Source organism: Sminthopsis crassicaudata, chromosome 3, assembly GCF_048593235.1.
Source record: "Sminthopsis crassicaudata isolate SCR6 chromosome 3, ASM4859323v1, whole genome shotgun sequence".
Taxonomy (NCBI): domain Eukaryota; kingdom Metazoa; phylum Chordata; class Mammalia; order Dasyuromorphia; family Dasyuridae; genus Sminthopsis; species Sminthopsis crassicaudata.
Window position 1 is genome coordinate 509651504 of NC_133619.1, and position 14934 is coordinate 509666437.

The 14934-nt window shown below is 48.8% G+C and overlaps 1 protein-coding gene across 3 annotated transcripts in view; it reads right to left on the bottom strand.

Annotated features, from left to right (window-relative positions):
• Positions 1-1850: 1850 nt before the first annotated feature.
• The window catches only part of ARAP1 (ArfGAP with RhoGAP domain, ankyrin repeat and PH domain 1), a 73578-nt gene continuing 60494 nt past the window's right edge, over positions 1851-14934 (bottom strand). For all 3 annotated transcript variants that reach the window (XM_074303998.1, XM_074304000.1, XM_074303999.1), the window contains 5 exons: positions 8564-8646; positions 7134-7184; positions 6608-6671; positions 6290-6439; positions 1851-2190 (listed from right to left, as the gene is read on the bottom strand). In XM_074303998.1, the coding sequence (XP_074160099.1) occupies positions 2173-2190; positions 6290-6439; positions 6608-6671; positions 7134-7184; positions 8564-8646 (366 nt within the window). In that variant the 3' untranslated portion in view covers positions 1851-2172. The remainder of the gene's footprint in view (positions 2191-6289; positions 6440-6607; positions 6672-7133; positions 7185-8563; positions 8647-14934) is intronic.

Here is a 14934-nt window from a genome sequence, read left to right on the forward strand (position 1 = left end):
CCCACTACTGAAAGTTCTCCATCCTCCCAGGGCTTCCTCACATGCTCCCTCTGATCCTCCTTCACCCCAGCAACGTTCTCTCCCTCCCACGAGCCCCACAATCTTGTCTCCCCGGAACCCTTTTAACTATCCAGTGTGTGACCAGGTCCCTTTCTGGTTCTCCAGTTGGACCGAGTGCTGTTAGAGAAGAGAGTTCGGGTCAGTTTCTATCTCTCCCCCCAAGTCTGGAGCTGAGCTGAACCTGGGGGGTCCCCCATAAAAGGGCTCTGGAAAAAAATCTGGAGGTGAGCAAATGTCCCTCAGTGCACTGTCCCGCACTGCCACCTGGTGGGCATTTGTGCGCAATTCAACTAGTTTAGCATCTTCCCTAAAGTGGGTGTCACCTTGGGGATTGGAGGGAGGGCTAGAATTGAGGTCCCCCAGATGAATGTCCACTACTGTTCTCTGCCCTCCTTCAGAGGGAACAGAGAAAACGCCTCGAGATTCAATAGAAGGAATTCTGCAGAGTAAATATCACAAAGGACTTCTAGAAGGGGGTTCCTGGACACTACAAGGGAAGCCGCCCACCTACCTCATCAAGCAATCCCAAGAATTGAAAAGGACCCTTTTAGTTCAACCCTGGGAGGGAATAGCAATCTCCCTTACTACATCCCCAACAAAAGTTCATCCATCCTGTTTGGTGACCTCCGGGGAGGAGAACCAGCAGCTCCAGAAGCAACCACTTCGGCAGGGCTCTGATCCTTCAGTTTTTCTTTCTCTCTGCAAGCTCCACCCATTTTTCTAGTTCTGACTCTGGGGCCAAGGGGAATACGTGTGAGCCCTCTCTCCATGACAGCCTTCAAAAATACTTGCTAAGTTATGTTCTATTTCTCTCCCCCAGGCATCAGGGATGGGAAAAGCTCTGTGTGCATCTAGAAGGGTCAATCATAGCCCCCAGGCTGGAGCCTCTCTCTCCTGGGGTCGACTGGCATAGATCAAGGAAAATGGCAAGTAGGACTCTGCTGGTGGGCTGATCCGAATTGGTGGTGAGAATTTCCACACTGGAAGTTCCCCAGAGGAAGCAAATAAGATTCATACATGAATGAATAAATAAATCCATTATGATGATGCTCTCTAAGATTCTAGTCTTAAGTTCTTTGCCTCTCTGTCTAACATTTTCTGATTTTAGAAGTTCTAAGGTTCTCAGTTTTATTGTGATTTTCTTGGAGCCGTAGGGTGAGTTATAGCAGAGAAGAATGAGGAAGTTCTGGGTCCAGGCAGGCGGACATCTTAGACACCTTCCCCGTGAACTGAAGGGGCTACTCAGAAAGACTCATTTCCCCTACCTGCCTCCTGGGAAATGCTGAGCTATACCACCACTCCCTAGAGGTTCATGCTGTTCAGGGTTAGTGCTGAGCTGGGGCTTGAGTTCTAATCCTAGATTGTGAGAACTTGAGTCTGTTTCCCCCTCTAGAAAATGGGGGGTTGGACTAGACAGACAATCTTTAAGGATCCATCCAATCTAAGGAAGCAGTGGGGGTTCAGTTGTAGGGATGAATGGGCCAAATGTTAGCTTCAGTGTAGTGTCACCAATCCATGATTTATCTCACTGCTTGAATACTGAACCCCTGGCATCCCCCAGACTGTGTGTGAATCCTTTCCCCTTCCGGATACCCAAGCGTTTGAGAACAAGGTTCAGGTCAGTTCCTATCTCTCCCCCCCAAAGATCTGAACTGAGTTGAACCTGGGGGGATGTCCCATATAAAGGCTCTGGGGGAAAAAAAAACTGGAGGTGAGATTAAGCTGAATTCCTGGGTCTGGAAAGGAACCCATAATAGATGTTACCAAACACAAACCTCTTAACCACACAGTAAAATATACAGATATTTTATATTATTTTTTAAAAAAGAAAAAGGTCCTGGATGAAGGGAGAAGGAAGAGGTGGAGATTAAAGAGGGAAAAATAGGAGATCTGCCCCTCACTTATTCCGATGCACCATAACTAACTCTGCCCCCCACAACTCTGGGAGGTGAGAATCTTCTTCCCCAACACGTACAAAGTCCAGAATAGAGTCTTGATGGGATGGGCAAGCAGCTCTAACTGGCCTTCCTCATGAGGTCTATGCTTCTCTCCTATGGAGACAAGAATATCTGGTCCCCTCTCATGTCAGAGGTGCTGGGGGGCAGCACCTGGTCACGGTGGACTTGGAGCCTGTCAGAAAGAGCAAACAGGTTATTAGGAAATGACCCCATTCTCTTCCAAAGTGGGAGGTGAAAAGTGGCTGCAGGGGCTCTGAGCGTTGGGCAGAGTCGGACAACATGGGCTCTCAGGGCTTGTCCAGCTTTGAAAGTCTGGAATTTTTTTTAAAAGCCATCTGGAATAATAAAAGATTGGAAGACCTGGAGGGGGTAAGAAACTAGAAAAAGAGCAGAAGTCAGGGGTGACCGGGAGAGACTCCTTCCTCTTACTCCTTTGCAAAGGGAGTTTTACAAGGAGAAAAGAGGGGATTTTGTAGAGGGAAAACAGAGTGCACCAGTTATGTGCCCCAGATTCTAGTCTAAGTAGTGTTCACTCAGTGACCTGAGCCAAGTCTTCTGGCTTTCAGGAAAATGAGGGATGGGAGTTAGGGGACAGGTAAAGGAGGCAAACAGATCAGAACAGTTCTAAGGCTGCTTCTGGGGCAGCTAGATGGTGCCATAGTACAGAGAGCTCTAGGGCTTGGAGTCAAGAAGATTCATCTTCATGAGTTCAAATCTGGTTTCAAGACATATACTAGCCATGTGAAACTAGGTAAGTCTCAGCCTGACAGCCTCAGTTTCCTCACCTGTAAAATGAGCTGGAGAAGGAAATGACCAACCATTTCAGTATTCTTCCCAGGAAAACCCCAAATGGGATCACAAAGTCAGACAAGGTTGCACAGAGACTCAACTACAAAGAAGATTCCTTCTGAGTGTTTTAAAGTTCCTTATAGCTTTGAAAAATCTACTTTCTTGATTCATCCATTCCAGAGAGCAATTTGGAACTATGTCCAAATAGTTATCAAACTGTACATACCCTTTGATCCAGCAGAGTCTCTTGGGTCTGTATCCCAAAGAGATCATAAAAAAGGACCCACATGTGTAAAAATGTTTGTGGCAGCCCTTTTTGTAATGGCAAGGAACTGGAAAGTGAGTGGATGCTCATCAACTGGGGAATGGCTGAATAAATTGTGCTATATGAAAGTTATGGAATATTATTGTTCTATAAGAAATGATTAGGACCCTGGGCAAGCAAAAAAGAAAAAATAAATAAATTATTAAAAGGATAATTTCACAGAAGCCTGGAGAGAATTACATGAACTGGTGCTAAGTGAAATGAACAGAATCAAAAGAATACTGCAAAAGGCAGCAAGAAGATTATGTGATAATCAACTCTGATGGATTTTTCAACAATGAGGTGATTCAAGATAATTCCAATAGATTTGTGATTAAGAGGACCATCTGCATCCAGAAAGAGGACTACGGGAATGAATGTGGATCATGACATAGTATTTTCACCTTTTTGTTTTTATTTGCTTGCTTGGCTTTTTTTCTCTCTTATTTTTCCTCCTTTGATCTTTTCTTTTGCAGCATGATAACTGTGTAAATATGTTTAGAATAATTGCACATGTTTAACCCATATTGGATTACTTGATGTCTAAGGGAAGGGGGGAGGTGAGGAGGGAGGGAGGGAGAAAAATTTGGAACACAATATTTTGCAAGGGTGGATGTGGAAAATTACTTTGAATGTATTTGGAAAAATAAAAAGCTATTATTATTTAAAGAAGAAAAATCTACGTCCTAAAGTCTCTTCCAGATGTTCATTCTACGTCCTAGGTCCCCTTTGAGCTTTGACATTATGTCCTAAGGTTCCTTCCAGCTTTTTCTATTGTCCTAATTTCTAATGGTCCAAGGTTTCTCCCGGTATTGTCAGTGTATGCTCTAAAGTCCTTCCCAAATCTGACAGTCTGTTCTAGACTAGGAGTTTTTAATCTTTTTGGCATCATGCACTTCTCATCAGGCAGTATGGGGCAGCCTACAGGACCCCTGTCAGAATAGTATTTTAAAATGCATAAAAGGCAGGATTCCCAAAGAGAACCAATTATATTGAAATAGATGGGAAAAAAAGGTCCTGGTCCCTAGGTTAAGGAGCTTGAACTCCAATGTGACTTCAGGCTCTGACAAACAGTTTCTGGGATTCATGCTTTGATGTTCTAAGTGATCTTTTAAAATTTTTTATTTTTCTTTTTTTAATTAAAACTTTTTATTTTCAAAATATATTCATGGATAATTTTCAACATTCATCCTTACAAAATCTTGTGTTTTAAATTTTTCTCCTTCCTCCCACCCTCTCCTCTAGATGGCAAGTAATCATTATATGTTAAACATGTGCAGTTTTCCACATATTTCCACAATCATCATGCTACACAAGAAAAATCAGATCAAAAAGGAAAAAAAATGAGAAAGAAAACAAAATGCAAGCAAACAACAAAAAAGTGAAAATACTATGTTGTGATCCACATGCAGTTCCCACAGACTTCTCTCTGGGTTCTCGTCATCACAAGACCTTTGGAACTGTCCTGAATCATCTCACTGTGGAAGATCTTCTAAGTGATCTTCTTAAGTGTCCCTTGCTCTAAAACTGTAATAGTAGGAACAACTTCAGAGCTTCACATTAAGAAATGACTTCAGACACCATCTATCTGGATCTAAACAACTGAACAAATATCAATTGCTCGTGGGTAGACCAAGCTGATTTAATAAAAATGATAATTTTACCTAAATTAGTCTACTTGTTCAGTGCCATACCAATCAAACTGCCCAAAAAATGTTTTATAGAGATCACCTATTCAAATCTGATCATTCTACAAAGAGGGAAATTGAGGCTTAGAAAGGGGAAGGGTGAAAGAGCTAGTAAATGGCAAAGCCAATTTCTTCTGGCTCCTGGTCTGGATTTCCATCATACCAGCAGCAAGAGAGATTTAGAATCTATAAGTACCAGACAGAGAATCTTAAGGCTGAGAGATATGGAAAACTAAACATCTCATTCTACAAAGGAGGAAGGCCCATAGAGTTAAAGTGTCTTACCCACAGTCACAGGTTAGTAACTAGCATTGTCAGAAATAGGGATGGTCACTGAAGATGACATAATTCTAGGGGAGGTACAGTTTAAAAGGATTAGGGACAAGAAAGGAAACAAACAGTATGAGCAGTTAAAAAAGGAGAATGTTCAGTTCTGATAGATTTGTAATGGAAAGAGTCATCCACATCCAGAGAGAAGACTATGAAAACCCAATGTGGATCATGGTACACTATTTGCACCATTTTGGTAGTTATTTGCTTGTGTTTTTTTTCTTATTTTTTCTCCTTGTGATCTGATTTTTCTTGCACAGCATGATAAATGTGGCAATATGTTTAGAAGAAATGCACATATTTAATCTATATTAGACTACTTGCTATCCTGAGGAAGGGGGAGAGGGAGAGGGAGGGAGGGAAAAAATTGGAACACAAGATTTTCAAGGGTGAATGATGAAAAACTATCTGTGCGTGTATTTTGAAAAATGAAAACTATCATTATTTAAAAAACACAGAGATACATGAAGATAATCTTGGATTCTCTGATATAATTAATTAAACCTATCTTGTTAATGGCAATAAAAAAGGAGGATTTTTAAGAGGATGAGGGAGACAAGTATGACCTAATGAATGCTAATTCTTCCTTCTTATATCATAACTCTTTCATTACCCCTTTACAAGGCAAAACTGGCCCACCCAGGGCTCCTCCATTCTCCTGCCTTTGTATCTAACCATGGAACCCAAACATCCTAGGAGAAAAAGAAGGAGTAAATCTTGAGCAAGGCCTGGGAAACAGGCCATTTAAAACCAAAGGGGAATCCCCTCCCCATCCTGGCCCTTACTCCAGGTTTGGATCCCTCCAACGCACTGTGGGGATGGACTCAGACCCTATTCTCACTGGCCTCCTAGGCTGGGGGCTCGGGAAGGGGCGTGTGAGACCTGTGGAATATTCGGCAACTTGTACTCTAGGTAGGGATGGGGTCTGGAGGAGACAGACCCTTCCTTCCCCACCAATTTCCTTCAGGCCTCTTGCCCGACTTCTCCTGGTCCCGGCACCTGACGCTGTCTAAGCTTATTGCCAGATTCTTTTCGGGCCTTTTGCATGAAGAGGACCTTCACTATGCTCGGCTATTAGTGGTGGGAGAGAGGGAACAGGTCAGACCGGGGGAGGATGCTGGCAGCTTCCCCAGAGAAGGCAGGAAGGGGCTCAGACTTACAGACAGGGGGTCAGAAGTGAAGGCGGCCACACTCCTCCTCATTTCATTCTCACTGCCCCTCAGGGGGATGAGCGACACACTTCCCAGCCTCGACTCAGGGGCAGGCCGAACCACCTTGGAGGGCTCAGAGGGCCACACGGTCTCTCCGTGCTGGGGGCAGGCAAGCAGGCAGTTAGCTGGGCCGCGGAGGACCCCAGGCCAGCCCTGGGCCACCTTGCTCCCCAGACCTGACCTTTCTTCTCTCTGGATTTCTCCCCTGACTCCCCACCGCCCCGGCCCTCCCGACTCCCCACCGCCCCGGCCCTGCCGACCCAGTACCTGCAGGAGAAAGAAGGTGGCGAACCACTCTCTGAGCTCCATCTGAGTGTCACAGCAAAGGTACCTAAAGCAAAAGTGGCACGTGACCACAGCTTACTGGAGTCTGGGAATGGAGAAGCTGGGCTCCCATTGGGGCCTAGAGATCCTTAGCCAACGCTCCTCCTTTATGGATAAGGCCATCAAGAGCCATAAAGGGGAAGGAATTGCCCCAACTTGCACAGGGGCCAAGGAGAAGGGCCAGGGTGTGAACTTAGGCTCTGTTGTCCTGAGTCTCAGATTCAGAGCTGAAGGGGACTTTAGACGCCACAGATGGGGAAACTGAGGCAGGCAGGCTTCAGTGACATTTGGTGAGATCTGAACCCAGGTTCTAGACTCTAGAATTTGTTTTCTCTCCATGGTGTCAGACTGTTCTTCAGTATACATCTTCCTCATTAAGTAGACTTCATCTGTTACCCAGCTTGAGATCTATTAGGTGTGTTCCCTCCCCATCCCTCAGCCTGGGGCCTTGCACACCCCCCCTACTCACCACTGTTGTCTCTCATGTTTCTCCGTCTCATGCATCACGGTGAGACCCCAGCTACAGGGGGGAGAAAACAGGTGAGAGATGCGGTTCAGGGGTAGCTCTCCCCCACCCACGCCTTCATCACTTAGCAACAGGCAGCATTGTTGGGTTACCATGGAGATCTCTGGGGAACCCGCAGGCAAGCAGATGGGAGACCACATGCCTTCTCTTTGCCCCATCTGCCATGTATCAGGGGCTGGGAGCCAGGGAACCCGTGGGCTCAAGCCCAGAACCCAGCCCTCCTTGCCAAAGGATACCCCCTCATCCTGACCCTTATTCACCACATTACTGACTAAACTCGTCCTCCCATTCCCGTCCCTGCGATTTCTGCCAAGGTGTTCCTGGCACCTCTCCAAATCTCATCTTCTAAGAGCCACCCCACATCTCACCATCTCCATGAAGCCTTCCTCCATTGTCACCAATCAACAAAGACACCTCCTCTCTTTTCCTCCCTCCCTAAAGTACTTAAGAGCCTCAACTCTCAGAGTGGGGTCTGCCTGACACCCCGAGACTTCCCTGGAGATTGGGCCTTCATGGGCCAGGAGCCTCCAAATTACTGTGTTTCCCAGGAGATCTACACTGAGAGGGTGCCAAATTCTAAATCATTTCTACCATCACAGTATCAGATCCCCCTCACCTCATCCCTGGACATACAAAGCAAAGTGCTTAATACACAGTAGGCTCTTGTTAATGTACACGGGCTAACTGACCTGGACTATTAAAATAGCCTCCAAATTGCTCTCACTGCCTCAAGTCTCTCCCCACCCCAATCCACTCTCTTTTCAGCTGCCAAAGTGATTTTTCTAATGTACAGGTCACCTCCCTGCCCCCAGACACTCAATAAACTCCATCAACTCCTATTCTCTCCAGAGTCCTCCATCTGGTGCTGAAAGCTCTTCAGAACCTGGCCCCCTTTTAGCTTTCCAGTTTCTCCACTTTAGTCCCCCTCTCCACTCATTTTACCAACCAGACAAATGAGCCAAGTCGCTGCTCTTCAAATGTGACCCTCCATCCCATCTCCGTGACTTTGCATTAGCTTGTAATGTCTGTAATACTCCCTCCCCGCCTCCTTCCTCACCCACACTGCTTCAATTCCCAGGCTCCTCTCAAGACAGCCCGAACTGCAGCCTCCCACTAAAAGCAGATCTTTTCCAGTTCCTCCTGCTGCCGGTGCCTTCCCGTGAGAGATTTCTCTCCATCTCCACTGAACATAACTTATATGTGCCTCATTGTCCCCATGTTGTCTCCCCAGTTAGCACGTAAGCTCCTTGAAGGCAGGGATTATTTGTGCTTTCCTTTGCAGCCCCAGTGCTTAGCACTGTCCTGGAACAAATGGTTAACTGTTCAATAAATGCTAATTGGTTGTTAATTGATGGATATTTTCCCGGACTTACCATGTAGGTGGTCGCAACTTCTTCTTCACCCCCAGGTAGATTCTGAGGCTCTTAGTGGGCCATTCTTTTTCTGGCTTGTGGCTCTGAGAGCAGGGAAGCCAGAAGGGGACAGAAGGGGAAGAGAAGAGAGAGTGAGTGAAAGGGCTGCCTCAGTCTGGGTCTGGGAAGGTGAGGACATATTGCAGGCGGCTCCCATCGGAGAAGCTCAGCTTTCTATCAGCCTAACCAGGTCCCCGCCTCCCCTTTTTCTTCTCCTCAAGTCTGGCCTGTACTTAAACCCAAACAGGGGCCCAAACTGTAGAGGTCTTTGGAATGGTCAGAGCTGTTTTGGAACACACATTCAGAGCTGGGAGGGACCTCGGAAGGGCCTTCAAACACAGAATGTCAGGAGTGGGAGGGACTTCAGGCCAGGGGATGTCAAATCTGGGAGGGACTTTAGAACAGGGGGTGTCAGACATGAGAGAGACTTTAGAACAGAGGCCTTCAAACAAGGCTGGACGATAACCTAGAGACCATTAAGCTCAGTTCCCTTATTTGACGCACCAAGGGATAAACAAAGGATCAGAGGGGAGCATTATATTCAAAGTCAAACAGGAAGTTGGGAGAAACCCATGTCCCCTACCTGGCCCCTGCTACCTACCTTATTACCTCCCAATCTTTACAGCTCCCCTTTCTCCATGGCTCCCAATCCCACCCCGCTGCCACTGGCCATCCAGCTTCCTGGATCAATGTGTGCTCGGGTCGCCGCATTCCCCACCCCTAAAGTCGGGGGCTCCCCACATTTGCCACCATCAGACAGTCAGCTCTCAACGATCTGCAGCCTGACGAGCTATTGGCTGAGATGGTTACTTCTCTGTGCTTTCTGACTGGATCTTCACAGCGGCCCCGTGAGGTGGGCAGGTGTGGGTAACTTTTCCCCTTTTGCAGACAGAACCAGAGGCCAGAAGGATGAAGCCCCTTTAAAAGCCATGAGCTAGAAGAGCTCTGAACGGGCTTTTCTGACTCCAAATCTGGGCACACTCCCCACCTGGTTCTTCCTCACCCCAGCCGGTCATGGTGAAGAATAAATGATGGTGGGGGTACATCTGTCAGTATGCGAAGGGCTACCAAGCGCGGCACAAATATCAGATGCATTTGATCCCCATGACAACTTTGTGAGGCAGGAGCTTTTCATATATCCCCATTTTACATTTGAGGAAACTGAGGGAAGGGGAAAGAGCCCACGGCCATTAAGGATCTGAGGCAGGGTGTGAAGCCCAGTCGTCCTGACTTCAGATCCAGTTTTATTCACGTGTCTCAGCTGCCTACAATTGAGGGCTGACTGTGTGAGGGGAAAGGCCCAGCTCTGGGCCTCGGAGCAGGGCCCCCAGCTCGCCTTCAGCTCTGCTGGGAACCCACCACAAAAGGGGGGAGACACGTCAAAGCTGCGACAAGCAAGGCACGGGTCAGGACTCCTGATGGAGGGGCTGGCGGTCACGGGCTGACTGATGGAGGCAAGGAGGCAGGGTGCTGGGCCTTGGGAGGCTCTTCCCTCTGCCTCCCCACCTCAGTCAGCCTCTCCCTCCCTCCAGGCACCCTGGGGAATAGCGGTGGGGCAGGGGGACATAAAACCACTTACAACCGGAAAATGGGGTCAGAGGCAGAGTCTGTTCCTCCCTCCCCCCCACCCCAGCATAAGCCCTTGGGTACGGCTCCTCTGAAGAAAGGGAGGAAATGGGAAGAGAAGAAAAAGGAATAAGCTTTTATATAGAGCCTACTATGTGCCAGGCACCGTGCAAGCATTCTACAAACATCATTTCATTTAACCCTCACTACAACCCCACTTTACAGTTGTGGACACTGAGGCAGAGAGGCTCAGTGACTTGCCCCAGAAGTCTCAAGGTTGGATTTGAACTTGTCTCCCTAACTCCAAATCCATCCTGTGCTCTAACCCCTGAGCCCTGGCTGAGCAGGAAACAGTAATTCTCACTTCTCTGGCAGTGGGCAGTTTACAGCACTTTTAACAACAGTCCTGTGAGAAAAGGAGGGTACAATTTATTATTCAAGGCTCAGAAGATGGTATGATTTGCCCTGAATAAATACAGACAGTCAAAAATAGTCTGTAGCACTGGCTGGCAAAGCCCTTCCGTGACACACCCATAGGCAGTATAGTTAATAAAGGCTCATAATTCTCTAAGGCTGGGTGGGCGAGGATCACAGAGCCTCGGACACGACAGAGAGGGATCTAAGACGACCACCCGGTGCAGACTGACTGAGAATAACACTCCCTTCTACAAGATCCCTGCTCATGGTCTCCAGCAGGGAGGGGGAAATCTACTTACTTCCTGGGGAGGTGGGAGGCGGCAGCCCAGGACCCCAGTAGTGGGCTCCAGATGTTGGGCAGCTTTTCTAGATATCCAGCTTAACCCAGCTTCTATGCAATTCCTAGGGCTCCCCTAAGGCCAAATGGGTCTAAACTATTGTCTATGGGCAGCGCCCAAGTGCAGGAAGGCAGCAATCACGCCCTGAGCCTTCGGTTCCGAGACCCTGACACTCAGAGAACATGGCCCCGGGGTCCTCTCCCCCCAACTGCCTCCCCCTTGCTTGCTGTCTAGCATGGTCATGTCCTCCTTCCCTTGTGACGTCCAGAACAGAGCACCATTCTCCAGACAGAAGGGCAGATTCCGAGCTTCGGTTTTATAGCTCAGAAATCCCAATCTCCGAGAGGGTCTTCCAGCTGTAATTATACCTCGGGGCTGGGGGAGGAGGACAATATTGGGGGGGCTGCTAGGGACCCTTTGTGACATCACTAAAGTTTACAAAGACAGTTCTACACTGTGGGGGGGACTGAACTCAAGATCCTTCCCTCCCTCGCTGCCTCCTTCCACATTTTTTACAACAAAAGGAGCTAGCTCTGTTCTCCCCGGTTATCCAGAGCTCAGCCCCAGCCCTGAAAATGGGTTTTTATCTAACAAAGCCTATGTGACCTCAAGCAGCAAGCATGAGAGAAATTGGGCTACAGGCCCGAAAAATGCATCCAGACCAAGCTGGGCCAGGGCAGGGACTGAAGCAGACTCTGCCCCTGGACCAAGCCAGTCCACACGCTGCAAACAAGCTGAGCCGTAGGCATGGAGGAGACTGGGGATAAAGTGTGGAAGAAACTGAGCTCTGACTTAAGAACATATTGGACTGCCAACATGACGGGGGCCAGGTGGCAGGACTGGAAGAAGCCGCCCGCGGGGCACGGTATGTCGACCCTGTTAGTAAGCACTGTGAAGGAGGAGCCGAAAACTAACAGCGGGCACGGAAGACTTCGGGTTTTAGAAGCGAGGAGACCAGGCAGTATCCAGGCAGAGCTCCAGCGGATCATGAATCTATAAGGTCCTGGGCTGGCCTGCCTTAAGGCTACACACCTGGCCAGACATCAGATGAAGGAGAACTTTATAGCTCAGGGAAGCCAGATCCATAAATGAATAGCCCCACGTGAGGAGGCTGGGTGTATGTAAATCTGGATGTCCCCTTGTCATTTCTGTAAATGAGGAGTTCGGATGTCTGAGGTGGAAGTGGGGAGAGGAATGGAAGAGGCAGGGGGAAAAGGGGGACAGGAAAAGGGGAGGGAGAGGAGGAGGAGAGAGGGAGGGAGGGAAGAAGAGAAAGAGAGAGAGGAGGAGGAGAGAGGGAGGGAGGAAGAAGAAGAGAAAGAGAGAGGAGGAGGAGAAAGGGAGGGAGGGAAGAAGAAAGAGAGAGGAGGAGGAGGAGAGGGGGAGGGAGGAAAAAGAAGAGAAAGAGAGAGAGGAGGAGGAGAGGAGAGAGGGAGGGAGGGAAGAAGAAGAGAAAGAGAGAGAGGAGGAGGAGAGAGGGAGGGAGGAAAGAAGAAGAGAAAGAGAGGAGGAGGAGAGGGGGAGGGAGGGAAGAAGAAGAGAAAGAGAGAGAGAGGAGGAGGAGAGGGAGGGAGGAAAGAAGAAGAGAAAGAGAGAGGAGGAGGAGAGAGGGAGGGAGGGAAGAAGAAGAGAGAGAGGAGGAGGAGAGAGGGAGGGAGGGAAGAAGAAGAGAAAGAGAGGAGGAGGAGAGAGGGAGGGAGGAAAGAAGAAGAGAAAGAGGAGGAGGAGAGAGGGAGGGAGGAAAAAGAAGAGAAAGAGAAAGAGAGGAGGAGGAGAGAGGGAGGGAGGGAAGAAGAAGAGAGAGAGAGGAGGAGGAGAGAGGGAGGGAGGAAAAAGAAGAGAAAGAGAGAGAGAGGAGGAAGAGAGAGGGAGGGAGGGAAGAAGAGAAAGAGGAGGAGGAGAGAGGGAGGGAGGAAAAAGAAGAGAAAGAGAAAGAGAGGAGGAGGAGAGAGGGAGGGAGGGAAGAAGAAGAGAGAGAGAGGAGGAGGAGAGAGGGAGGGAGGAAAGAAGAAGAGAAAGAGAGAGGAGGAGAGAGGGAGGGAGGAAAGAAGAAGAGAAAGAGAGAGGAGGAGGAGAGAGGGAGGGAGGGAAGAAGAAGAGAGAGAGGAGGAGGAGAGAGGGAGGGAGGGAAGAAGAAGAGAGAGAGGAGGAGGAGAGCGGGAGGGAGGGAAGAAGAAGAGAAAGAGAGAGGAGGAGAGAGGGAGGGAGGAAAGAAGAAGAAGAGAGAGAGGAGGAGGAGAGAGGGAGGGAGGGAAGAAGAAGAGAGAGAGGAGGAGGAGAGCGGGAGGGAGGGAAGAAGAAGAGAGAGAGGAGGAGGAGAGAGGGAGGGAGGAAAAAGAAGAGAAAGAGAAAGAGAGGAGGAGGAGAGAGGGAGGGAGGGAAGAAGAAGAGAGAGAGAGGAGGAGGAGAGAGGGAGGGAGGAAAGAAGAAGAGAAAGAGAGAGGAGGAGAGAGGGAGGGAGGAAAGAAGAAGAGAAAGAGAGAGGAGGAGGAGAGAGGGAGGGAGGGAAGAAGAAGAGAGAGAGGAGGAGGAGAGAGGGAGGGAGGGAAGAAGAAGAGAGAGAGGAGGAGGAGAGCGGGAGGGAGGGAAGAAGAAGAGAAAGAGAGAGGAGGAGAGAGGGAGGGAGGAAAGAAGAAGAAGAGAGAGAGGAGGAGGAGAGAGGGAGGGAGGGAAGAAGAAGAGAGAGAGGAGGAGGAGAGAGGGAGGGAGGGAAGAAGAAGAGAGAGAGGAGGAGGAGAGCGGGAGGGAGGGAAGAAGAAGAGAAAGAGAGAGGAGGAGAGAGGGAGGGAGGAAAGAAGAAGAAGAGAGAGAGGAGGAGGAGAGAGGGAGGGAGGGAAGAAGAAGAGAGAGAGGAGGAGGAGAGCGGGAGGGAGGGAAGAAGAAGAGAGAGAGGAGGAGGAGAGCGGGAGGGAGGGAAGAAGAAGAGAGAGAGGAGGAGGAGAGCGGGAGGGAGGGAAGAAGAAGAGAGAGAGGAGGAGGAGAGCGGGAGGGAGGGAAGAAGAAGAGAGAGAGGAGGAGGAGAGCGGGAGGGAGGGAAGAAGAAGAGAGAGAGAAGGAGGAGAGAGGGAGGGAGGGAAGAAGAAGAGAAAGAGAGAGAGGAGAGAGGGGAGAGAGGGAGGGAGAGGGGAAAAGGAGGGGGGAGAAAAAGGAGAGAAGTAGAAGGGAGGAAGAGAAGAGGTAGAGAAGGAAAAAAGGGAGAGGGAGGAAGAGGGAGGGGAGAGAGGAAAGAGGAGAGAGGGAGAGAAGGAGGGGAAAGGGGAAGGAGGTAGAGGAGGAAGGAGAGGGAGAAAAGAAGAGGGAGAGAGGGGAGAGAGAGGAGAGAGGGATAAGGAGGGAAAAGAGAAGAAAGGAAAAGAGAGATAAGGAGGAGGAATGGACAGGAAGAGAGGAAGAAGGAAGGGAGGAGGGATAAGGAGGACAGAGGGATAAGGAAGGGAGGGAGAGAAGGAGGGAAGAAGGGAAGAAGAAGAAAGTGAGGGTGGGAGGAAAAGAGGGGGAAAAGGGGGGAGGAAGAGATAGAGAGAATGGAGGAAAGACAGGAAGAGATTGGAGAGGAGAGAAAGGAAGAGGAGAAAAGGAGAGGTAAAAGGGAGAAAGGGAAATGGAGAGAGACAGAGAGACACAGAGAAACAGAGAGACAGAGACAGAGAGAGACAGACAGAGACAGAGAGAGACAGACAGAGAGACAGAGACAGAGACAGAGAGAGACAGACCGAGAGACAGAGAGACAGAGACAGAGATGAAAACAGAGATAAGAGACAGAGAGAAATAGAGAGACAGAGAGACAGAGACAGAGATGAAAACAGAGATAAGAGACAGAGAGAAATAGAGAGACAGAGAGACAGAGACAGAGATGAAAACAGAGATAAGAGACAGAGAGAAATAGAGAGACAGAGAGACAGAGACAGAGATGAAAACAGAGATAAGAGACAGAGAGAAATAGAGAGACAGACAGACAGAGACAGAGATGAAAACAGAGATAAGAGACAGAGAGAAATAGAGAGACAGAGA